Genomic DNA, 26,101 nt, shown 5'->3' on the forward strand with positions numbered 1-26,101 from the left:
ATATATTTATGAAATTTTCAAAGTATAAAAGTAAAATAAACTAGTGTAACAACAATACAAAGATGGAAACGAGCCACAGCCCTGTGGTGAACTCGCCTGCAGTGCTGACCCGTTCCACCAGAAAAGTCACTGTGTCACAAGAGCCACAGTCCTCTGGTGAACTGGTCTGCAGTGGTAACCTGCGCCACCAGAAAAGTCACTGTGTCAACAAGAACCACATCTGGACTTGAGGCTTGTCCTGTGGTAAGGATTGCCAATATCTTCTCATCAGAGTGACTGGGTTGCCTTTTCGACAAGGTCTTTTCTCCCCCTCCCCCTATTCAGAAGCTAGAGCAAGGCTCGGCCTGGCTTCCTTCTCTTCACCGCTTTTCTGTCCGTCTGTCCTTTTCAGCTCTCTGCTCTCTCCTTCTATGAGCTTCTAAAGGTCTTCCTCATTTTCCTTGAGTCCACTTTTTTCTTCTTCTGATACTTTTCCTTTATAATTCACACACTGATAGCTTCTAGTTCTCCATATTATCTAGAATTCAGTGAGCAGAATTTCCTTTAGCTTTGAGCAGGAAAGACCATGTTGGACTTTGGGTAACCTTAACAAAACAGTTGTGCTGAATTCATTACTTTTTGTTTTCTTAACCTGTCCTTGTGCCTTGTGACAAGTGAATTAACACAAAACTCATGAGTGTTAGATGTCCTGTGCCCGTCAGTACTCAGGGGCCCTGTGTCCATCGTTTTAACAAAGGATAGATGATTGAGGGAGCTCATATTTGGATGAAGTGGGTCTTTGTCTTACACAAAATGTCAGCAGCAAATGAATGCAGTGACTCCTGCCTGAAAACCTGTCACTGTCATGTTTTTTAAGACCGGAGTTCAAGGAGCCAAGAGACCATAATCTGGATTCTCGAATCTGACCACTCCGGACTCACTGCCTCCAGACGCCTGGGCACCTCCAGCAGAATGGGTGTGGGTGCTGCCCCTCTTTGTTTCTCACTCCATGAAAGTTCATCATAGATTCACACGGGCCACAAGGAAGAGACTCCTCATAGCCTGTATACCATTCATAAGCAGGCAGGGTTTATCATCACGAGCACAACCCTGTCTGTCAAACCAGATATTGTCCCTTGACTCTGGACCCGCTTGGGCAGAGGAAGGAAGTGGACATCCATTCACCTCTATTTCTTAATTCTGGAAACATAAATAAATATGACTACAAACTATAAGTACTCATGGTAAACACTGGTAAGCAATGCCAGATTAAATGTCACTTGGCATTGAAACATTGCTTGTGTGGGCTGGAGGAGGTCTATTGGAAATGGTTTGTTTAATTTATTGTCTGTGGCTGTAGATCCATGTCTTTCACTGACCTTTGTTTCATATCCTTGTTTGATTTGTCTGATTCCATTCTGGGAAATACGCTCGGTGAGAGAAAACAGCTTTGCCTTATAATATTGTTTCTTCCTTTTTGTGAGTTGATGTCCTGGTTTCATTTCTGTCACCGTGATAAAATATTATGACAAAAACAGCTTAGGGGATAAAAGCTTTATTTTGGCTTATGTTTCTAGGTTACAGTCCATTATTACAGGAAAATCAAGGTGGCAGGAAGTTAGCCAGCTAGTTACATTACATCCACAGTCAAGAGCAGAGAGAAATGAATTAACTGTTTAATACTCAGGTAGCTTCCTATACTGTTCTAGCATCCAGGATCCCCATCCAGGAATTTGTGCTGCCTACTTCAGGCTATACCTTCCACATTAATTAAGGCAATCAAAGGCAATCACTCATTGATACTGTCTCCACAAGTGATTCTAGGTTGTGTCAAATTGACAATTAACCTATAACAGTCAGGGTCTCACCAAACAGCCCATTTTGGCCTTGAACCCATGATTTCCCACCTCTGTCTCCCCAGGGCTGGGATTTCAGGCATGTGTCACCACATCAGCTTTCTCATCTGTGGTTTTTTTAAAGTCCTTGCCATATCAGTGGTAAGTGTGAATATCACTTTGGAATGTTTTACTCTGGGATCCCCTCTGCGCTGTTACTTACTGAACAAGAGAAGGCTTGTTCCCACACCTCACAATGTATGAATTTCTCATCTATTTTCACATTTTATGTTTTTTATTCTTCTTCTGGCTTTTAGCTCATTTACCTCTTCATCTAACAAAATCTAGCTTTAGTAATCATCATCAAATCCAGTCTTACCATGGGCAGCAGAAAATAGCTAAGGGGCAAATATAGTGTCAGTCTTGGACTTGATAGCGACTTTCTGCAGAAAATACAAACTCTACTTGAAGCTCTATCTGAATTCTGAGGTCCCACCATTCCTTTGTTCTTCTTATATCTTGGTTGTATGGAATGTAAAGATACAGTAGCTATGCACAATCATTATAAAAATGCAATATACTCAGGAAATATCTTTACATAGAGATAAATGTGATTTTGTCTTCTTGTACTTGGAATTGAACCCAGGGCCTAGAATGTGTTTAGCAAGTACTTTATCACTGACCTGTGTCCAAGGCCTTACTATTATTATTTTATTTAAATCTCTTTGGTGGCTAGATATAATTTTATGGAAAATATAGAAAAGAGTAAGACTGGTGAAATGACTCAGTGGGGAAAGGCACCCCTCACAAAGCCTGATGACCTGAGTTTGATCCTGAGTTCTATCGCTGGGACCCACATGATGGAAGGAAAGAATTGACTCTGGCAAGCTGTCCTCTGCCTTCACACATGACTGTGGCCTGCCTCCTCCAACTAAATAAATAAATGTAAAAACCATAGAAATGCTTGTTTTATGGATTTTCCTCCAAATCAAATGTATATTCTAGTCTTTCTTATGATTCACACATGTGAATACCTACTAGACAACTTTATGCCTTCTCCATTTCTTATCATCCTTCACCTCTCTTGCTCACATAGAGCTCCATGTCTTGCTGATTTACCTCCAAAATATTTCTCACAACTCTTTCTAGGAATTTTGCTCAAAAGAAAATTCTGCATTACCTTATTTAATAAAATTTGGTTTCAGTAATTTCCTAGTGAGAAAACCCCTAGAAATAGTGACATGGGATCATTTCCCTCTCTTGCTCTTCCTCATTTTTCCCTATCTAGACTTTCTGCCTTCCTACCTCCTGGAAAGAACTCTTAGCAAAGCTGTTAGTCAGCTTCCTGTTCCCATGGCAACGTGCCTGAGATGAACAATTTAAAAGATGTCAGTGTTTGTTTGGGCCTGTGGTTTCAGATCACAATCTGGCCCTGTTGCATTAAAACCCACGACAAGGAAGCACGTCATGGGGAGGTTGCATGAGGAATAAACTTCACAAGGAAGCCAAGAAGGAGAACAGCACCCCTTCAAGAGGTATGCCCAGGCTGGAGAGATGGCTCAGAGGTTAAGAGCACTGTCTGCTCTTCCAGAGGTCCTGAGTTCAATTCCCAGCAACCACATGGTGGCTCACAACCATCTGTAGTGAGATCTGGTGCCCTCTTCTGGCCAGCAGTCATACATGCTGTATACATAGTAAATAAATAAATCTTAAAAAGAAAAAAAAAAGGTATGCCCAAAATGTCTGAATTATCTTCCATTTGGTTCTACTTCCTCAAAACACCACCATCTCCAAATATTGTCACAAAATGAAGTTCACACCTTTAATATACACCCTTTTGGGGAACATTCAGAAGCTTATCTCTAATTGTCAGATCTGTTGGAGACTCTGAGACCTCCCATTATCTAGTCTCAGAGGAATTTGATGTCAAGTCTCTGCTTCCTTGCTCAAACACACTTTTTCACATGCTCTGATTCTTCTACCTTACTGCTGGTTCTGTCAGTTTACTTTGTCATTGGCCCTCATCTTTCAAGTCCCTGAATGATACATCAATTAAGATGCATCCCTTAGTTCCACCATGAGCTGTACAAACTTTCTTGGTGGTCTTGCCCACCTACATGGCCTTAAGTGTCATCTATATCCTTATTACTCTCACCTTGGCATGCATAACATGACCCTGTTCCCAGAGGTAATTCTCTTCAATATGATAGCCTATTCCATAGCTCCAGTTGGATATTTAATAAACTTAAAAAACTTAACATGTGTGAAACATAATTCTCAACACCCACACACACACACACACACACACACACACACAGTGTTTACTACACCGTAAACTGTTCCACTATCTCCTCAGTTGCTCTGGTCTGAGAGAGTAGACTATCTTTGATACATCTTTCTCTCAAGTCTCCTGTGCAGTACATCATCAACATTCCTAGTTGAATTATAAAAATAAATCCTGAATCTGATTCCATCACTTTCACTTCTCCTACTAGTGAAAGCCACTCTCTTCTTCCCTCTGAATAAAGCTTCTAAGCTTCATCTGTTTTCACTCTGGCCAACCTCACCTCTCTCCATGTCCAAAGCACTCGTTTTAACACATTGTCCAGTTCACTCTGTAACTCTCACATAGACTTTCAGTGAATGGACTCTTGCCACGTTTAGAAAGAATACAAAGTCTATCCCATAGCCTACTGTGCCCTGCATAACCCGTCTCCTAGGCATCTCTTGAAACTTCAACTATCCCTTAAGTATCCTCTCTCTGGAGTCCAGCCTCATTGGCTTCAAAGAAACCATAAATATTCCCACCTTGGTGATTGTACAGTTGTTCTCCAAAAGGCTCTCTCTTTCATCTTTTTTTTTGTTGGTTTGTTTTGTTTGTTTTTTGTTTATTTTTCAAGACAGGGTTTCTCTTTGTAGTTTTGGTGCCTGTCCTGGATCTCTCTCTGTAGACCAGGCTGATCTTGAACTCACAGAGATCCGCCTGGCTCTGCCTCCTGAGTGCTGGGATTAAAGGCATGCACCACCGCCTGAGTCTCTCTTTCATCTTGACTTGGGTAAGACATCATTCTCTTCAAAAGACTGGTGTTTTCTGGTGTATTCTGGGAACCCACTCTCTCTTTCCATTTCCTCAAGAAAAACCCACAACCAAAGTTCTTGCTGGAAGCTTAAAATTGTCTTAGATGAAGTAGCATGCTGTCCTTAGAGATTTGAGAAGCATTGAAAATGCACTGACCTGTAGAGTGAAGCAGAAAGCCTGAGTGTTTACGGCACTCACAGCCTTACAAGGGTCCAGATACCCTTTCACGAATTTCGAGATGAAAACTGCCTGCGTGTGAACTAGAAACAACCACCTTTCCAAAAGCCTTCCCTAACTTTGTGCTCTATCCCAGGAGTTCTCTAATGACAACAGCCCTTCCCTGCCACTAGCAGAAGGTATTTAGCAATGTCAGAGTATTATAGGAGACAGTATGGGGAGTTGGTGCTAATCACATATAATGGTTAAACAGCTAATGTTGTTAAACATCCCACAGTATACAGGACTTCAAATGTCAATAACACTGAAGTTGAGGAACTTGTTCTATTCCTTTTTAAAAAATTTAGTTCTAATTTTATTTTAATTGAATTTTATTAATTTGTTTTTAATGAAAGTATAATTACATTATTTTCTCCCTCCCTCCAACCCTTCCCATATCATTCTCTTCCCTTCAATGACTTTGTTGCCCACCTCTCAAATCTATGGCCTCTTTTTCTCTGGTTATTATTATTACACATAAACATATCAGTACAACCTGATGAGTCTCTTTAATGTTGCTTGTAAATATAAGATTCCATTGATATTGCATAAGCAATTAGGGGTCTCATCCCTGGAGAAGACAAATTCTCCCTCTTAGCAGTCCTTTGTTGCCTATGGTTCTTTATGTAGAGTTGGAGCTCCATGTGATTTCCCCCTTCCACATTAGCATGTCTTTTGGTGTAGTTCTTGTTGGTCTTAAGCAACCATATTGTTGATATATCATGAGCATAGCTTCCCTGTCATTTCTAGGAGACACAATCTCATGATGGACTTCCTGGTCCTCTGGCTCTTACAAATCATTCCACCCCATCTTCTGTAATGTTGCCTAATAACTGGGTTCAGAGGTTGTGTTGTAGATATATATGCTGGTGCTGGCTACCCTGTGACCACTAAATCTGCTTTTTGACCAGTTGTGGTTTTCTATAATGGTCCTCATCTATTGCAAATAGGAGCTTCTTTGATGAATTTTGCTGGCCTATTAAAGTGGTGGTAGTAGGTTCTCCTCTAAGATTCACAACCTCACTGGCCATGGGTAATTGGCTAAATTTCCAGTACTACTCATGATTTCCTTTCTGTTGAGCAAGCCTTAAGTCCAATTAGAGAGCTCTTGGTTACTGCCAAGATATGAGTGTTATTTTGCACATTTAGGAATATCTTGAGGTTATGGCTCATTGTTATGGTTCACAGGTGTCACAACTGAACAGAACTATTGACTGCTTCCTCCTGCCACTTTGGCAGCTTGCATAGCACCTTCTATCAAAGCTAGTTCTCAAGGAAGAGTCTTTTAGGTCAGACCGGACTGGAACCTCCCTGGTCTGGTGTCCAAAAGTATGTGGTATGCAAACAACAGTCTTGTGTACAAAGTACAAACACCCATTTAAAAAACAGGCTATGGATCTTAACAGAGAGTTTTCTTTTTAAAAAATAAATTTTTTTATTGAGCTTTTCTATTCATTTTACATACCAACCACAGATTCTCCTATACTCCCTCCTCCTGCCCTCCAGCCTTTCCCCCCAACCCAACCCCCCATTCCCACCTCCTCTAAGGCAAGGTCTCCCATGGAGAGTCAGCAGAGCCTGGTACATTCAGTTGAGGCAGGTCCAAGCCCCTCTTTCCTGCACCAAGGCTGCACAAAGTGTCTCACCATAGGCACTAGGTTCCAAAAAGCCAGCTCATGCACTAGGGACAGGTCCTGATCCCACTACCTGGGGGCCCCCTATACAGTTCAAGCTAAACAACTGTCTTGCTTATCCTGAGGGCCTAGTCCAATACCATGGGGGCTCCTCAGCTATTGTTCCACAGTTCATGTGTTTCCACTAGTTTGGCTAGTTGTCTCTGTAGCTGTACTTTTTCCAGTCATGGTCTCGAATATCTCTTGCTCTTAGAATTCATCCTCTCTCATCGACTGGACTCTTGGAGCTCTGCCTGGGACCCGGCTGTGGATCTCTGCATCTGCTTCCATCAGTCACTGGATAAGGGTTCTATGATGACAGTTAGGTTATTCAGCTATCACCAGAGTAGGCCAGCTCAGGCACCCTCTGGACTATTACCAGTAGTCTATGGTGGGGTCATCCTTATGGATTCCTGGGAGCCTCCCTAGCACTGTTTCTCCCTATCCCCATGGTGTAGGGACTTACTTGTAACCTCTTGGAGGCAACCAAGGAAAACAACATAGCTTATTTTGAGAGCATCTTGGACTCTTTTAACCAAAAGTTTAAAAGGGAGTTTTTCAGGCTGGTGCTGATTTGTGTTCTTGTTCCTGTTGTTTGGTTTGGTTTGATTTTTTGTTTTGTTTTGTTTTGTTGTTGTTGTTGTTGTTGTTGGCATTTTAGACAGTGAAATAACAAGTATTTACAGGCTTCTAATTAATCCTTGTTTATGACAGTGAAACAAAACTGGAGTCAAAAGCTCAGCAACAACGGTAGCCAGCAGTCTCTCTCTCCTTGATTTCTGGCTTCTGCATCACAAAATGTGTTACAGATCCTCATGTTTGGAGCAGGGATCAGATGGCTTATGGGAATGCATAAGAGAATTAGATATTTTATATATAGTGGCCTATGAAGGGACTGGCTCCTCCCAGTTGGGATTCCAAAGTAACTAATTTTCAATGTGTTTGCTATGACTCTTCGAAGTCACAAGATGATCCAATCTGTAAGCATTATAAAACGTCAAAATGAATAGATTATATGATCATCTAGAATAAATACAAATATAAAGAACACTTCAAAGTAGGATTTGTGAAGAAGTTTATTCCTTTTGCCTGAAATAGCATGTGAGTAATGTATTATTGACTCCGCAACTAGAGAAAGACAGAGCCTCAGAGATGGATGATAAGGCTCATGAAACAATAACACAGCCTAAAGTCTTTCATCCCTCAGTGCTCTGTCTTGGCCACTCTATTGCCATCATCAGCATAGCAGTCACAGCTCTGTGAACATAGGTGTCACTCACTTTTACACCAATACTGACTAACCTATCCTAACTAGACTCCAAGGTGTTAGAAATGGTTGTTGTTGTTGTTGTTGTTAGATTGTCTTTGACTTTTGAGCAGACTATTGTCAGCCTGGGTCTATAGCTTCATTATGTAGATAAAGATACAGATTGAAACACTGAAACCACTAGAAGGAAGCACGGGCAGTGCCCCAAAAGTTATAGATATAGGGAAAGACTTTCTGAATAGGACTCCATGTGCCCAGGAATGAAGGCCAACAATTGTCAAGTGGGACCTCATAAAACTAAAAATCTTCTATTCACCTAAGTAATGCACCTAAGGAAATGCACAGAGTGGGAGAGAATCTTTGCCAGATACACATCTGACAGAGGATTAGTATCTAGAATATATAAGCTAGGGCAAAGGAGGCCAAAAAAGATCTAAGATGTATCAGGGATCTAAAACATTGCTACAGAGGTAGAACTTCTAGAATTCAGCTGACACAAACCCACCAATATTAGCATTATCTTGTGGGTTCAAACTGTCAGGTTCAATTTACTGTATTATACTTGAGTTTTCTGTATGTACAAACAGGATGCCTTTAGCTTTCCTTCTTATTATTGCTTACAGATTTTGAGCTGTAGTTTAGCAGGTCACTATAATGAATTAAGAACATTTTCACCAATTTCTTTATTTGAGACATGGTTTGATTTGTGGAAGGACTTTCCATCCCTTGGAGACGTTAAAGTACATATCTTTAAATGAGAGAGAGTGTGCCTTGTCCTAGCATCAGTTTGGAGATAATTTTTCCTCAAAATTTTCTAGTTTATACTCTATCAGTCTGTTTAAGTTTTATATTTCTTCCTGAATATATTACCAGTACATTTGTAACTCAATGGAGTATTCAATTTTGAGCATTATGCTTAAAACACATTCCCTTTGAATGTGTTTATGTGTTGCACACTCTTACTGTGTACTATTGTTGCCATTTTTCTTCCCTGGGTCATTAGAGAGCCCCTGCAATTTAGGAGGGCATCTGTAAATACTTGTGATTACATTTTTTATTTCTGGTTTGATTCATCTTAATAATCTCCATCTGTATGGTCATAACACCACTATGATGTTATAAGCACCATTTCTAAAGGGCCAAGGTAGATGCATGAACATCTAGCAAAGAAGTTTCCTCAAAATCCATGCACACTGTCTTCAGAGTTTGCAAACACTGTAATATCTTTAGGAATACAAACACCTGTCAAAATCAGCTCCTGACAAATTCTAAGGATTCCAAACCATTTGGAACAGTCACTTAGCTGGGCAGGAAGGCTGCTGTAACCTCACCAGGGCCTAGACACTCCTAAGCCATAGTGGTGGTTATATCCACCTATACACCACCTACCTCCTTCTGGAGCCAGAAAAGTCCAAGATTAGGTGAAAGCCTGATTAGATAGAGAACAGGTATACCACAGTTTTGGAGTTATGTGCAGAAAGGACAAAGCCTTCATAGCAAGTAAGCCACGGGATGGTAGACCAGGCAGACAGGAAGCTTCATAGAGCTGTAAAATCATGCAGGCAAGCTACAGGTAACCTTGCAACTCAGCCAAGCAGTTCACCAGAAAAGTTTCTAGGAAACCAATTGCTTCAACAAAGACTGAAATCAGTAAGGGCCTTGATATCTGTAAGTGGCCAGGTCTACATGACCAATTCTTCCTAGCAATGACATTGTTCTTTCATTGCGTAGATGGCAATACTGAATAACAATGATCAGGTTATCTTTCATCATATGGTGATTACATGGAACTGTTTCCCACTGTCTTTAAATACTAACTGCCATCTGTGGTTGATATTCCAGCCTCCACCTCCCAGCATAGAGTAACATTATAAAATGTCTAAATAAGCAAAGACACAATGTTCAGACACAAGGTTTTCGGTTTTCTTGGGTCTAGGTTTCCTTTGGGTCTAACTTGGGCCTTATATTTCAGGTTTCTGAATTTCCCTTCCTCAGTGATTTCTTCTTCTTAAATAAATAGCAGTCTGATCATGGAACATAGAAGATTTTTGTTTAGGACAATGGCCATTGTTTATGGCAAAGAATGTGAAGAAGAATTGATGTCTCCTTGTATCATCACTGGGCAAATTCATTGAGCTGTTTAAGATGAATACTATACAGAACTCATTGAATTGGGTGAGGAGATGCCCAGTGCTACAGCACATGTTTTAGGATATATGATGCCCTTAATTCGACCTCCATCACAATAAATAAAGCTCAAATAAAAATACAGATTTTTTAAAAATTTTAGTACAAATTAAAATACATAATAATGTAAATTACTGTTAACTCTCAAACTTTTTTGCCTTGTCTATGTTTCAGGTTTAGATTTAGTGGTCGTATCCTGGGCCTGGCTCTGATCCATCAGTACCTCCTGGATGCTTTCTTCACAAGGCCCTTCTACAAAGGACTCCTGAAGCTGTAAGTGTATTGTAGGATAATTCTGTCCAACCTTCCCGCAGGATGACAGTTCTGGCCTTTCTTATGTTTCTGGCCCTTTTGTCAATTTGGTTTCAACCATTTCTAATAAGTTTCCATCCATTTCTTATTCTGAGTGCATATATGATCTATATGATAGATAGATAGATAGATAGATAGATAGATAGATAGATAGATAGATATCCTATACCTTTTAGTGCAATAAATGGCATTGGGAGACTTTATGTAGGTGTAAGAAATGACTCTATTAGCAAAACCATATAATGGACATTAATTCATTTATATAGAAATCACAACATTGTGAACATTGTATTACACTGTTGAGTAGAATTGCTTGTTTTTTAGTTAGTTACCGATGAGTCAATAATTATTTCACATTTATTATTGAAACTTTAGCAGGCTCTTTTCAAAAGGAAACTATTAAATAAATCAAAACTTGAATTACTGCTTCAACAATGTATTCAGAATTATCAAGTAATTATGAAATCTATTGTGTTTCATTGAGAAGCAGCATAATCATGTTTGGAGTGAGGTCTGAAAGCCATTTGCTCACTCAGTTTTTCTTGCTGCCTTTGAATTCTTCCAGGCCCTGTGATTTGAGTGACCTAGAATATTTAGACGAGGAATTCCACCAAAGTTTGCAGTGGATGAAGGACAATAACATCACAGATATTCTCGATCTTACTTTCACTGTTAATGAAGAAGTTTTTGGACAGGTTTGTGTGATGTGGACTTGGAAAAGACATTTTGTTGTTTACTATGGTAAATGCATAAAACAAAACTTAACCATCTTAGAACTTTTTAAAAGTACACTTCAGTATTGTTAAGTACATTCACATTGTTTGGCATCCAATCTCTAGAACTTCCTGAAAAACTGAAACTCTACCAATTAACCAACACCCTTTCATTCCTCCCACACCCTAACTCCTGGGAAATACCACACAATTTCTATTTTTCTGATTTTGACTCTAGATACTTCAAATAAGGATCTGTTTCTTTCATCCTTGTGGATAATGTTGCTAATTACATTAGTGGACAGACATCTGTCTGGCCCCTACCACCAGTTCTTTTGTATAACATAGACTCATAAATGAAATTCAGGTACTGAATCATATGTCAGTGAGATTTTATTTTTAAATTAAATAACAGGAATCTTATTGGTTCAAACCAATGTCCTCTGCAAGAGCAGCAGGTGCTCTTCCCTGCTGAGTCCTCTCTGCAGCCCAGGGACTTCTATTTTGAACAGCACTGCCAGGGTCTCGTCCTTCTTTCTATCACTTTGATATGGCTCCACAATATGAGATGGTTCTACCCTATGCAGGGGTTTTGAAAAGCAAATGTAGGGCAGTGGTGGCACACGCCTTTAATCCCAGCACTTGGGAGGCAGAGGCAGGCGGATCTCTGTGAGTTCAAGGCCAGCATGGTCTACAGAGCAAGATCCAGGAAAGGCGCAAAGCTCACAGAGAAACCCTGTCTCGGAAAAATGTAACCATGGATCAGAAAACATTTAAAGTATGCCATGAGATACAAGGTATTTCTGTATGTTCAAAATTACATAATAGTTCTTTCATTGCCTCCATTTAGTCCTCCAGTATGCATAGATCTCAATATTACTTAACAAGAATTCCCTGTGTGTTTGCTACAAGAATTTACTCATGTAGTATTAAATCTGTTGGCCAAATGAATATGAGACACTCCAGCCATTTGAATTACATATTGTCATAAATAAAGAACACTACTAGCAGCAAAGGACGGGTTAATGATATCTAAGTTTGTATAAAATTTCTGAGATATATTTTCCAGGGAAAAAGATAATGAAGAACAGAGTATATGCTATGTATGTGTGTGTTATGTATGTATATATATTTTAGCTTAGAAAAACATATGGAGTATATTTTTATATTCTCTACTACATGAAAAGCAGCAGACAGATCCTAGGTCCCGGCTGAGGAGTTTGTCTTTAGAAGCATGAGCTCCATGCCGAGTGCAGACCACTCTGCTTCCTTGTGTTCTGCTCCCTAGCCACATCTGCAGCCAGCTTGGAAAACAAATCTTTCTACCCGATTCTACTTTACTTCTTCTCATTAGGTGCACAAGTAAGAGCTTACCACCCAACAGCTGCAAACCATTGCTCTAATTGAGATTTAGAGGCATCAAATATCTGACTATAGTCTTGGGACATTTGGCTCCCTCCACCTTAAGGGACAACCTAGGACATTACACTCCTTGAGTTAAAGCAATATGACCTTTTTGTACAAAAAATATAAATAAATTGTAACTCTTCTACAATGCTTAAGAATGTGGTTCAAACAACGAAAACTTTCCTAGTAACATCCAGGGAAGGAAAAAGACCTTTTTATGCGGTCATCCTAAATGAAAATGTCTCCTCAGAAGACGAGCTGAATGAATGCATCATGATCCTCCTGTTTCCTTGCAAGGTAACAGAAAGAGAGTTGAAGTCTGGAGGTGCCAACACGCAGGTGACTGAGAAGAACAAGAAGGAGTACATAGAGAGGATGGTGAAGTGGCGGGTGGAGCGCGGTGTGGTGCAGCAGACCGAGGCATTGGTGAGGGGCTTCTATGAGGTAAGACCCCAGGTAGCCCAGGAAAGCAGCCCATCCCATGGTGCTTTGCAGTTGAGCCTGTGTTTCTGGAAGCTGCGGGGCGGGGGGTGGGGGTGGGGGGGAGGGGGTCGAAGCTCACTAGCTCAGAGCAGAGAGAAAGAAGCAAGAGAGGCCAAGAGTGGGTGGACCGTCTAGCTGGGCTGGATGGATGGAGGGCCAGACTTCTCCATGAACACAGATATCTGACAAGCCCTGTCGGAAGTCAAAATACTCTCAGTAAAGTGTCATTGATTTGGTCCTGCTGTACCAGGTGAGGGCGCAGCCAGTGTTTCCTGTGTAGCTATGTGGATGTGGCGTTTCCTTCAGTCCACGGAAACAAAGCAAGCAAAGCGGAAGCGTGAGGAGTACCAGCCACTCCTGCTGGGTGTCTGTTTTGTTACAGCCTTGCTGTCTGTCACGTCAACATGCTGAGCAGTAAACTGAGAAGAGAGACAGCTGCGAGACTGCCCGTGCCCAAAAATGATGTCTTTATACTTCAATTTAGAAATTCAGTTGAGAACTTTATCGTCTAGTTTATTGTCCACTACTTGCTGGTCCAAAGCAGGCAGCACTGGAGGCGTTCAGTTGGGCCGGGCACATCTGGCAGAAGGTGTAAGCCATAGCACAGAGCTCTAACCAACAGCCCTGCCCAATCCTTAGAGAGGAGGGCAAGGAAACAGGGAGGAAGAGGGAAAGGAAGGGACCTGCAAGAAATGAGCAACCATTCCATGGGAAAGACGGGCAGTAGAACTTGAAAACTGAAATGTGACTTCAGAAAATCAAGGTGGGATTGTCTGTGAAATCGGGAAGGATCTGAAATGCTAAGAAGCGTGGGATTTTCCCTCTGTTCCCAGCCCACGAAGGCCTCTACTCTAAAACGCTAGCTCAGTGACTACTACTTCTATAATAAAAAGCATAGACTGGGCATCTTCTAGGCATCAGGAATCCATTTCTCACAGTCATAGAGATGGGCAAGTCCAAGATCAAGACAATGGCAGATCCAGTGACTGATAAGGGCCCAGCTTCCGCAGAGGCAGCTTCTTGCCTCATGTCAGTGGGAAGGACAAGGATGGTGTGCGTCTTCTCTAAGGGCACTAACCCTATCTCAGGGCCTCCTATCTAACTGCTTCTTTTTTAAAAGAATTTTGAAATTATAATACAATTACATCATTTAAGGCTCCAGAGAGCTGGGGATAAAGATTATTACACATGAGTAGGATGGGAGGGAATCCCCTGCTATGATTTTGAATTTTAAAGTGACTGCATGTTGAAAGGCGATTTATAAATGATACCTTCCCAACCTGACAGGCAGCATAGAAACCATGACTATAACCTGCTCATGTGTTGATATTACTGTCCTCCAGGTAGTAGACTCGAGGCTCGTCTCAGTGTTTGATGCTAGGGAACTGGAGCTGGTGATTGCTGGTACTGCCGAAATCGACCTAAATGACTGGAGGAATAACACTGAGTACCGAGGAGGTGAGCTAGCAACACTTTTGGTAAAATATGATTTAAAGAAAAATTATTGAAAAAAATAAAAAATTATTGAAATAAAATTGATACAGTGTGAAATTGGCCATCCTAAAATAAACCATTCAATAGCATTTAATACATTCAAATTTTTGTGTAACAATGACCTCTACCTGGTTCTAAAATACTGTCATCATCTAAAGGAAGGCTTGTACCCATCAAGAAGTTGTTCTCCACCCCATTTCCATCTTTCAGACACCTGGCATCAATAAATCCCCTGTCTCTGTGGACTTACCAATTCTAGAAATGTGCTATAAATACTGTCATACAAAATAGGGTTCCTGTGTCTGCCTTCTAAACTTTATGTAATTTTTTGAGATTCATCCATATTCTATCATTTCATTCCTTCGTATAGCTAAGTAGTAGTCCATCACACAGTTCACCAGAGTCGTTGTTATTGTTATTTACAGTACTGAGAATTAAACTTCAGGCCTGGTGCTTCCTCAGCAAATGCTGTATCACTAATGAACAACCTGAGCCCTATTTATCACTATTTTAAGCCTCCAAAGGTTTATCCTTACTTCAGGACAGGATACTTATTTGCACAGCTTCTAAATGAACTTCTTCCAGACAATAGTAATCCTGGTGTGGCTATGTAAAGGCACACAGACAACAGACCTTCTATATGTGAGCTCGTGAGTAGCCTGCACACTGTCAGAGAAACATCTCTTGCTTCCTGTAGAATATTAGCCTTCTTTGCCTCAGTCCATGTTTACTTTCATAGAATTCTAACTATTCTCTCTCTCTCTCTCTCTCTCTCTCTCTCTCTCTCTCTCTCTCTCTCTCCATAGTTTAAAAAATTATTTACTGTAAATCATTTGTGAGCTTTCCTTTGGTCTGCATCAAAATGAATCAAATTCTAAACCTCTCATCTCTGTCTCTGTTTATATTCTATCCTCCATTTCTTTCTTTCTTTTTTTTTTTTTTTTTTTGGTTTTTCGAGACAGGGTTTCTCTGTATAGCTTTGGGCCTTTCCTGGATCTCACTCTGTAGACCAGGCTGGCCTCGAACTCACAAAGATCCTCCTGTCTCTCCCTCCCAAGTGTTGGGATTAAAGGCATATGCCACCAACGCCCGGCTCTATCCTCCATTTCTTAACAATACAAATTGTGATTCTTATCATATGGATATTTCATGTTGACTATAGGGAATATTGTCCCAGAACATCTGATGCTTTAGACTAGTCATCTACAGTAGAAAAAGAATGGGACCATATATGTAAGTTTGAATGTCTTTCTTTCTTTTTATTTGTTTGTTTGTTTGCTAATTGAGATGCAGTCCCACTATATAGCGTTGGCTGGCCTGGAACTCAATATGTAGAACAAGCTGGCCTCAAACTCACAAAGATCCACCTGCCTCTGCCTCCTAAGTTTTGCATGTCCCACCACACCTGGCACTAACTAAAATTTTTAATAGCCCTATTAGAAAAAGTACAAACAAGCAATTGTAATTTATGTCTTTTAGTTTAATATAATACCAAAATACCATTTCAACATGGGATTAGCATAATTAATTAATGCAAATATCATTTTCATCAGACCGGACCACCAAAACACAGCCTTATTACTCACAGAAAACTTTGTTAAGAATTTAGCCTCAGGGCTGGAGAGATGGCTCAGAGGTTAAGAGCACCAGTTGTTCTTCCAGAGGTCCTGAGTTCAATTCCCAGCAACCACATCGTGGCTCACAGCCATCTGTAATGAGATCTGGTGCCCTCTTCTGGCCTGAAGGGATATATGCAAGTAGAACACTGTATACATAATAAATAAATTTTAAAAAAAAAGAATTTAGCCTCAAAAATCCTCTTTTTAGGTAAATTAGAGAGAAATCCCAACCAATATAACCGAGGGGAAAAAAAAACAAGGGTCCACCTTCCACTCTGCCTCCTTACACCACTCAGCTGCGAAACCCTCTTGGGACTTCCACACAGGTCTATTAAGAAAATGGCTGACCTGAGTGTTCTGCTGAACCAGTAAGACTCCTGGTGTCCCAGCATCCCCCTGACTCCCAGGCTCGACAGATACCCATCTGTGTTAGCTTACGTCCTGATATCTCATGTTTTCCTCATTTTCATTATTTATCTCCTCTGCTAAGAATGTCCTCTCTCTTTGCTGTGCTACACAAATGCCTCCCATGCTAAATTCAAACCCTGCTTCCTTCACGAAGCTTTCTTAGTTTCCACCCACATTGTCTCCCCTCATTTGAATGCCTCTTCCCTTGTCGTGAATGGTGGTCATTTCTCTAGATGGTTTCTTGCAAGCCTAGCCTCCTCGATGATTGCTTAAAGCAGCTCTCCAGCCCAGGCATGACTCAGAGAACAACTGTGTGATGGGTACAGGCTTTTCTTTGGGGGCAGTCATGACTCCTGGGAACCTGTCATCTTCAGCCAGGTTTACATGTTACTTCTATCTGTTCTTGAGCCCTAGACTCTCCTGTGTCATATTGTTGCCAAGAGCTAAGACATCAGAACAAAGAAAACATAGATGGTCCGACTTTGCAGAGCCTTTTGTTCCTTACTGACACTCAGATAAGGCTGGGATATTTTAGGTTGTATTCCAATTGTTTAAATAAATACTAAACACCTCAGAATGGACTTCTCAAACACCCAGTTCTTTTTTAAAATTGCTATAATCTAAATCTGCTTGTTTTAAAACTTGACCAAGTTATATAAACTAGTTTAGACCTGCCTGTCTAAATGCCATTATCAGCAAAATCAAAAGACTTCAAGCTATGGTTCAGTTAACACATCTGTTTCTTCCTGCTTTCCTCACATCCTCTTTCTCCCCACCACCACCTCTGTTTTTAACCAGGTTATCACGACGGCCATCTTGTGATCCGCTGGTTCTGGGCTGCAGTGGAGCGGTTCAATAATGAACAGAGATTGAGGTTACTTCAGTTTGTGACAGGAACATCAAGTGTGCCCTATGAAGGCTTCGCAGCTTTGCGCGGAAGCAATGGGCTTCGGCGGTTCTGCATAGAGAAATGGGGGAAAATTACGTCTCTTCCCAGGTACACAGCTCCCACCAACCTTCATGAACTCACCTCAGTGGCAAAGCATGCTTCACTATTTGAGTATGGGAGATATCTTTTAAGATAGAATATTTGCTTGTCACTCAAAGTATTATTCTTTGAGTTACTAGTTAAAATGTAAGTAAGGTGCCTCTAAGACTTGGATTGAGATGATATTCTTAGTGAAGTGTTAATTGTTGATCATATTTGGACTGTAAGGTCCATTTGCCAGTAATGGCAGACTGCCCAATTGATGCAAAACTCAATTTAAATACTCTTTAGAGGAATACCTAACATAGAGGATGGAGAAGGCAAGGTCATTATTGTAAAAATACTGGAAACCTAAAATAACCCCTCCAAATATAGCATATAATCTATAGCACATACTTGATACTTCATAGGATAGTTAGATATTTGTTTTTTTTTTTTTTGTTTTTTTTTTTTTTTTTTTTTTTTTTTTTTTTTTTTTTGGTTTTTCGAGACAGGGTTTCTCTGTGTAGCTTTGCGCCTTTCCTGGAACTCACTTGGTAGCCCAGGCTGGCCTCGAACTCACAGAGATCCGCCTGCCTCTGCCTCCCGAGTGCTGGGATTAAAGGCGTGCGCCACCACCGCCCGGCAGATATTTGTATATACATTGTATTTTTCCAATGATTTTAAAATATGTGGAGATGGGATCGTGTATATTCCTGGGTTTCTACAGTGATTTCTACACAGTACTCTATCAAAAGCCTATTGTGTTATAAATTTTTTTAAAAGGCAATTTAAGTTTTCTACCCCATGAGTTTCAATGCCAAGACTTCCTTAGTCCTTTTTATTCCACTTGGGTAGCATGTTCTTGGTCAATAAAATAAGGATCACTAAAAATACTTCTGGACAGGCATTCTAGTAATAAATACTGCTTTGACAAACATAATAAAACATAGATTCTTTGGTGGTTAGAATGAGAATAGCCCTCATAAGCTTATATGTTTGAATGTTCCCTAGTTAGTGGAATGGTTTGGAAAGGATTAGGAGGCATGGCCTTGTTGGAGGAAGTGTGTCACTGGAGTGGGCTTGGCAGTTTAAAAAGCCCACACTAGGCCCAGCTGTACTCTCTGTCTCTACCTGCTGCCTGCAGATCAGGATGTAAAACTCTCAGCTACAGCTACAGCACCATGTCTGTCTGATTCCCACCATGTTGATCATGGACAAACCCTCTAAAACTGTAAGCAAGGCCCCAATCAAATGCTTTCTTTTATAAAAGCTACCTTTATCATGGTGTCTTTTCACAGCAATTGAACAGTGACAAAGACAGATTCCCATTATCATCTTTTCATATTTTCTAATTACAAAAGATATATATTTGATACAGATCTATCTCTACATAGCCATCTATGTTTGTTAGATTTCCATTACTGTAGCAAATTTTTGGATAAATTAATTTAAGAAGAGGAAAGGTTATTTTGACTGTTTTAGTCCATGACCGATTGGATCTGGTGCTTTAGATTAATGAGGGAACAATACATCATGATAGGAGAATATAGTGGGGAAAATCTTGTTTACCTCATGCCTGGGAGAGAGGGGTAGAAGAAGGGAAGAGGAGGGAGAAAAGGAAAGAAAAAAAGAGTGAAAAATAGTCACGGGTCTGTTTGAGGAAATTTCCCTAATGACCTAACTTCCTCCCACTAGGCTCCACATCTTAACAGTCCCGTTGTTTCCCAATAACTGTTGAAATCAAGCATTTGACACATAGGTCTTCAGGGAGCATGCTATATACAAATTATAGCAGCACCAAAATACCCTTGCTAGATCCATATAATTGAAAGACTTAATGAAGTATAAATCTAATTTTCCCAGACTTCTTGTTTTTCTGAGGACAGTTCACATGATGTTGATGAGTGTTGAGTGATTCTGTTCCTGAGAAGAGCTGACCAAATGTCTGCTCACCCCAGACAGGGAATTAAAAACAGACCAAAATAATGATACCACCAAAGTCCAACTTTGTGAACCAATGACATTTATTGGAGATTTTAGAGACATATGGGTGAGAGATTACTGACAGGAGCAGAAATGACGCAGACAGTTGCATCACCTGAAACACACCCCAGAATGGCTAAGCAAAGCTAGAAGTGTGGCATGCACAACCCACATGCAGCCTACAACCCACATGCAGCTCAGTAGGCTGCAAAGTAGGCTGTTGCAGGCAGCTAAGGTAGTCTGAGCCTCTGCAGTGCATCTTCGGGCATCTTGGCTGATCTGAGACCATCTCTCAGCAGCCCTTACTGCTTACATGCAGGCTTTAAGTTGTATACTTCCTGAGTTTTAAGTATTTTCCCTGCAACAATGAATGTATAATCTCCCTTTAGAATTTTATTTGATTTTTTTTTCCTTTTTTTTTTTTTTTTTTTGAGACAGGGTTTCTCTGTGTAGCTTTGCACCTTTCCTGAAACTCACTCTGTAGCTCAGGCTGGCCTTGAACTCTCAGAGATCCACCTGCCTTTGCCTCCCGAGTGCTGGGATTAAAGGTGTGTGCCACCCACAGCCTGGCTTTAATTTGATTTTTTAATTAAAATATAATTACATCATTTCCCTCCTTCCGTTTCCTTTCTCCAACCCTCCCATGTCCCACCTCTCTCCCTCTCAGATTCATGACTTCTTTATATATAATATAACATATATGTAGAAATATATACATTATATAATATATCTATTATAACATTTATATAACATATATGTAGAAATATAACCTCCTGAGTTCATTCAGTGTTTCTTGTTATGTACATGATTTCAGGGCTGACCACTTGGTATTAATAAATTAGAAGTCTCATCCCTGGGGAAAACTAATTCTTCCTCTCTCAGCAGTCCTTGGTTGCATATAGTTCTTTGTCTAGGAGTGGGGCGGGGAGCTTTCCCCATTCTGTGTTATGTCTAGTGGTATTGTTCTTATTCAGACCTTAGCTGCCCTCCAAGATAGAATGTTTTATTTTAGAGAAAATTGCTTCATAACAATGAGAACTAGTAAATATTAATAATTGCTTAACAACAAGTAGTTGAACGTTGAAAGTAGTTCTCACACTTGCCTACACAGTTCTAGTCATCAGCACATCTTCAGCCCAAAACATATCTCATAACTCCACTGAGACCTGAAAAACCTAAAAGACATGTCTAACTTAATATTAGATTCTAGAGTGAAGTTATTTGGAAACATTCTGCTTTTATTTTAGGAAAACATAGTTTGGGCCATCATTTAATAATAGCTTATCCCTATAAGTCTGCAGCATGAGGAGGAGGTGAGATACAAGACAGCTGCCCATAAGAACTGACAGTAGAAGGAAATACAGACCAAAGATAAATGATTACAACATAAGGGAGAATCAGGGGACTTCAAGGTGCTTAAAGCAGTGCGATGTGAGAATGATTCAGGATCTTAATCCTGCTTGAGCTACTCAGAGAAAATGCTTCAAAGAAACTGGCATTTGGTGGGTATTAAGGGATAGAGAAGAGGGGAATTCTAGGCTAAGTAGGCAGCATGACCCAGTCCTGGACTGAGAAAACACCAACATATGCTCAGGAAGACATACTGAGTCCTGAGAAATGCCCAAGGATGGGATGATTAATATTGACTAGTTGGGAATTTGAATCACCTAAAAGACATACCTCTGGCCATGTGAGGAAGTTTCTAGATAGTGTGGCTGAGGTAGGAAGGCCCACCCTAAATATGTGTGGCGTCATATATGGGCCGGGGTCTTGGACTGAATTTTTCAAAAAGACAGTGAGCTGAGTGAGAGTGTTTATCTCCCCTGCTTCTTGATTATGGATACCATAACGGCCATCCCTCTCATAAAAAGCCCACACCTGTAGTATGAGGAGCATACCGGAACACTGAGTCTAACTGAATTCATTGTGGATACTAACTAGACCTTATCTAGGGAAATAATAAGGCTGTTGAAGAACTCATCAGAAGCAGCCAGTGGAGATACTGAGCATTCAGAGTGTGTGCTGCTCTCTAATGCTATTTATTCCCCCAAAGTATATTCATAGAATTAATATGGTTCTAATTACTTTCTAAATAAGAGATTCTTTTCTACATTTACACTCACAAAAAAAAAATGACCAGAGGAAGAAAGCCTAGATGTCCTGTCATATCTTGCTTCAGGGCAGTTCACCTAGGACCAAAAGCATACTTGGATCTTATTGTACCACCTAATTATGTCGGCCACAGTCCGGTGGGTAGACTACTGTCTGCCTTTCTAAACACCAAGAAAAGCACTGTAATCCTTGCCCTGCCCAATTCTCTGAGTTTGCTTTTAATTTCAAATATTAAGATAGTAACTAAAACATTTCAGTTGTCTTCTTTTGAAGTGATCTAGGCCTTCCTGACACTTAGGTAAACACAGAACTCTGCTAATATCTATTTATTTCACATTTTCTCCCAAACAAGTCCTTAAATTGTACACTCAGATATTCTGTTGTCTTATGCAGACATCTGGGGTTTGAAGCAGAGGGAGACAGGCAGGAAAGGGTGGGGTTGAGTGAACACAGGATAAAGAGGGAGCTGTTGCCAAAAGCAGGATTGGATGCTGGTAGACCAAAAAAACAAAAAACAAAAAACAAAAAAACCAATGCTCTCATCAGATTCTCCCTCAACAGAAAACCCCAACTTCCCTCTTCCTTCATCCCTTGCTTCATCCTCCAAAGAATCTGCATTATCCCAATTGCTGAGCCTCTACAGTGTCCTGACACTCTAATTTATGTAATTCAGAACACAGGTATAGATTATAAACACTTCCCCAGATCTTGTGATTCAAATACTTAATGTCCCAAATAAAATTCTAATGAGAAGTTTACTTTTATTTTCTGGGTTTGTTTTGTTTTAGCTTAGTGTCTTTTTCTGTGCTAATTGATATCTAAACACTACTTCAACATATCACTCACCCAATCTGGGAGAAAAAGGCATAAAATTAACTTCCAGCTGTACCAATATACCCTTCTCCCTGCTTGGTCAAAGGACCAGCATCAAGTTTCCATAGAAACAAAGAATTTCTGGCAGGAAACAGCTCCAAGAGAAGAATCTGTGTGGGTATGCCTCTCCACTCACTGCTGGCTATCCACATAAGTGTTTCCTATACCATGAGTTGTTATCCATGTAATAGGGAAGACATTGCAAGTCTAAGACAGACACTAGCAAGTGTGAGCCTGCAGAATGAAGCCCAGACTGAACAAGGCTGCAGGGATGGCAATGGTGGGAATATAGCCCAGGCTTAAGGGAGGGCTGTCTCAGAAGCTCCGATGTTCTCGGGAGTGAGGCACTTAAGCTTCAGTTGATATATGTTCTACTGGTACTGAGGAGTTAAACCTATTTCTAGAGCACACCTGATGTGGAGAATTGGATCTCAGAATTACAGAACACTGTTAGCTCTTCAACAAGGCCCAGAACTCAGAGCTAGGCAAGGATGCTTAGGAATGATCTGTTAGCACTAATGATGTTTCTGCCTCCTTCATATTTAAACTTCAAATCAGTTTAAAAGCATGGAGTTGACCATTGGCTTTCTACTGTGGTTATAATGTAGTATAGTTTTCTTACAAATAACAATTAATTGTTTCTAGTTCTTCAATTTCCTAAACTTGTCATGTCTCAATGGTCATGGTTTACCATTTGCAGTGTTTTGTGATTGTCCTAATCATTGTCTGGCCTGCTTTGGTTCCCCTTTAAAGTTGTTGATGTATCCAGAAGCAGTCCTTAAGATACTCTGACCAGTATTTTCTCCCCCATTTAGGGCACACACATGCTTCAATCGATTGGATCTCCCACCATATCCTTCATACTCCATGTTGTATGAAAAGCTGTTAACGGCAGTAGAGGAAACCAGCACCTTTGGACTTGAGTGAGGAAGTGGAACTTTGCCTGACACTGTCCTGAACAGTGACGCCACCCTTTCTGGGATGACTTCCTCTCCCTCCTTTGACTTTGGTATTCCATGATTTTTATTTCAAAGCAAATTAGAATTGGCAAAAGCTGTGCATGAAGAATTGCCTTCTTCTAAGATCTAATCTTCAGGCTTATCTCCTCTGTTTCCAATGAACTGCTAGCCTGTATGCAATACTACAAAACAGCTGTCTCAAGGTCTGTGCATACCTCCACATACCTCCATTCCTAACAGTGAAATACGAGTGCAAGTTATGCTACACTTGACGAAATGGTAATAAATGTTTACTTCCATTTCTATCATTTAAGGATAATTTGAGCTGTAAGCATTCCATGCTTTTATATGCCCATAACTTCCAAGCAGAACCACCATTTTTCATAATTTCTAACAACCATTTCCAGACCTAGGAGCTGACTGATTTTTTTCCTCTCTATCTCTGCATTTCCTATGCATTCTGTCCACTTAATGGACAGCCAAGGCCACACAGATTTTTTTTCTTCATTCAACACATGATTCATATGTGGCATCAATCCCATCATCCAGAACTAGCCTAGATATATGGTGCAAATAAGGAACTTCCAGCAATTAACAGCAGCAAGAAAATAAAGGTTATCAGTAAGTCCAATGGTTATAACTATGAACTCAACTTGAGAAAAGCATGGTGGGGGAAGCGCTCTAGTGAACACTCACCACATGAGAAGCACAAACTTGTGCACCATGTTGAAGGAGGAAATCTTAATTGCTGTGGACTGAAGGATGACCCTTTAACTCCAATCTTGTTACACAGAAAGTGATAAGGCAAACAGGAAAAAGAACAGGACATATGACATTTATTTAAATACATGAATTTTGTTTAATCTATTCTCACATACATAGTCCAAATAGATCTCATGGCTTTTGTTTGAAGCCAGGTTTCTTGACTTGACAGGTAAACCTTTTGTTTCTTTTTTACCTTTGGTACATTCCTCATTCTTTTTTCTTTCCTTTTTTTTTAATCATGGTGTTCACATCCTGTCACATCTGATGTCCACAGAAACACATAAGGAGCTGCGGAGAGTGACGGTGCTTGTTAGGGACCCTGGGCAATATGAGCTTCTCCTTAGTCCACAGCAATTCTTCGAAGACACACTGACTTGTGTCCAAAAAAACCATTTTTTTTAGCATTTAGTGAAATATCTAAGAAAATGTGTTTTTAGGAAAACAATTTCAGGCTCCACAAACAGCCTGACCTCTTGATTACATTTGAGATAAACCTAACCATAATGGTCATTTGCTATTTTTGTAACCATGTTCTCCATGTTGTCTGAAATATGACACAAATGAAAGTGTTTTTCTTCACTGGGAAAAAGAAAAGCTAAAGAGACTCTACTACTTAAAGATCCATTGTTGTAGTCAGCACATTCAAACAAGGGGGCAAGTCTGTGAATGTAAAGTTAACTTAAGATGAGGCCGTGTCTCATGGCTCATTACACGAGTGGATTATGTCCTGCACTCTAAAACATTTTCTTAGTAAAAATTATTCACAATGCCAAGCACTCCTTGCTCCTGTATATCTGTTGTCAAACGGGAAGTATACGTAGCAGAAACTTAGCTTTCTATTGTTGTCTAAATCCAAGTTTTACTAATAATGGAGTATAAGTTGTATGATAGACAGCTTAGGGATGGGTAAAATTTGGTCCATATTTCAGTATCTGAAAAACAATGAATTCCAATGAAGCTGTTCTTTATTAATGAAATCAGAACTAAAGGACTAATAAAATCACTTTCAATAAATATTTAACTCTTTAAACAGCATATTTAGAATTCATCGTATACATACACAAAAACTCGTTTATTCAAGCATTCAACGTTTTTAGCACTTGCCATATGTTGAAAAGGAGGAAGTTGTTCAAATGTAGGAAGCAGCTCCTGAGAGCCTTGCAATTTACAAAAATGAGACAATCTATAAATTACTTTACTATTTAGTCTACCAACATACAAAAGGGACAAGTTATCTTAGAAATTTCATGTGAATAAGAAACTCAGATAAATGTTTGGGGGGTTTTTTTTGTTTGTTTGTTTTTGTTTTTGCTAATTTTTAGTTATACCTCTAACCTAATCCCAGGCTCTACATAAATCCCAACAAGCAAGCATAATAGCAATAGTATTCCTATTTTTTTAAGATTTATTTATTTATTGCCTATACAGTGTTCTGCCTTCATGTATGCCTGCATGTCAGAAGAGGGCAGCAAATCCCATTATAGATGGTTGTGAGCCACCCTGTGGTTGCTGGGAATCGAACTCAGGACCTCTGGAAGAGCAGTCAGTGCTCTTAACCTCTGAGCCATCTTTCCAGTCTCAGCAGTAGTATTTTTAATATAATCTTTTTATTAATTATTTGAGAATGTTTACAACGTATTTAAATCATATTCATCCAACACACTTCTCCCTAAAACTCCTTCTAGATCCACTCCTCAGCCTCAGTCCCTTCTCAATTTCATGCCATCTTTTCCTTTATAACCCATGGAGTCCAATTTGTGCTGTCAA

At 40.0% G+C, this 26,101-nt stretch overlaps 1 protein-coding gene across 7 annotated transcripts in view; it reads left to right on the plus strand.

Annotated features, from left to right (window-relative positions):
* Hecw1 (HECT, C2 and WW domain containing E3 ubiquitin protein ligase 1) overlaps positions 1-24,981 on the plus strand; it is a 282,149-nt gene extending 257,168 nt beyond the window's left edge. For all 7 annotated transcript variants that reach the window (XM_028859893.2, XM_028859900.2, XM_028859887.2 and 4 more), the window contains 6 exons: positions 10,411-10,509; positions 11,114-11,243; positions 12,966-13,112; positions 14,495-14,609; positions 17,471-17,669; positions 23,426-24,981. In XM_028859893.2, the coding sequence (XP_028715726.1) occupies positions 10,411-10,509; positions 11,114-11,243; positions 12,966-13,112; positions 14,495-14,609; positions 17,471-17,669; positions 23,426-23,537 (802 nt within the window). In that variant the 3' untranslated portion in view covers positions 23,538-24,981. The remainder of the gene's footprint in view (positions 1-10,410; positions 10,510-11,113; positions 11,244-12,965; positions 13,113-14,494; positions 14,610-17,470; positions 17,670-23,425) is intronic.
* The last annotated feature ends 1,120 nt before the right edge of the window (positions 24,982-26,101 follow it).

Source organism: Peromyscus leucopus, chromosome 5 (assembly GCF_004664715.2).
Source record: "Peromyscus leucopus breed LL Stock chromosome 5, UCI_PerLeu_2.1, whole genome shotgun sequence".
Taxonomy (NCBI): Eukaryota; Metazoa; Chordata; class Mammalia; order Rodentia; family Cricetidae; genus Peromyscus; species Peromyscus leucopus.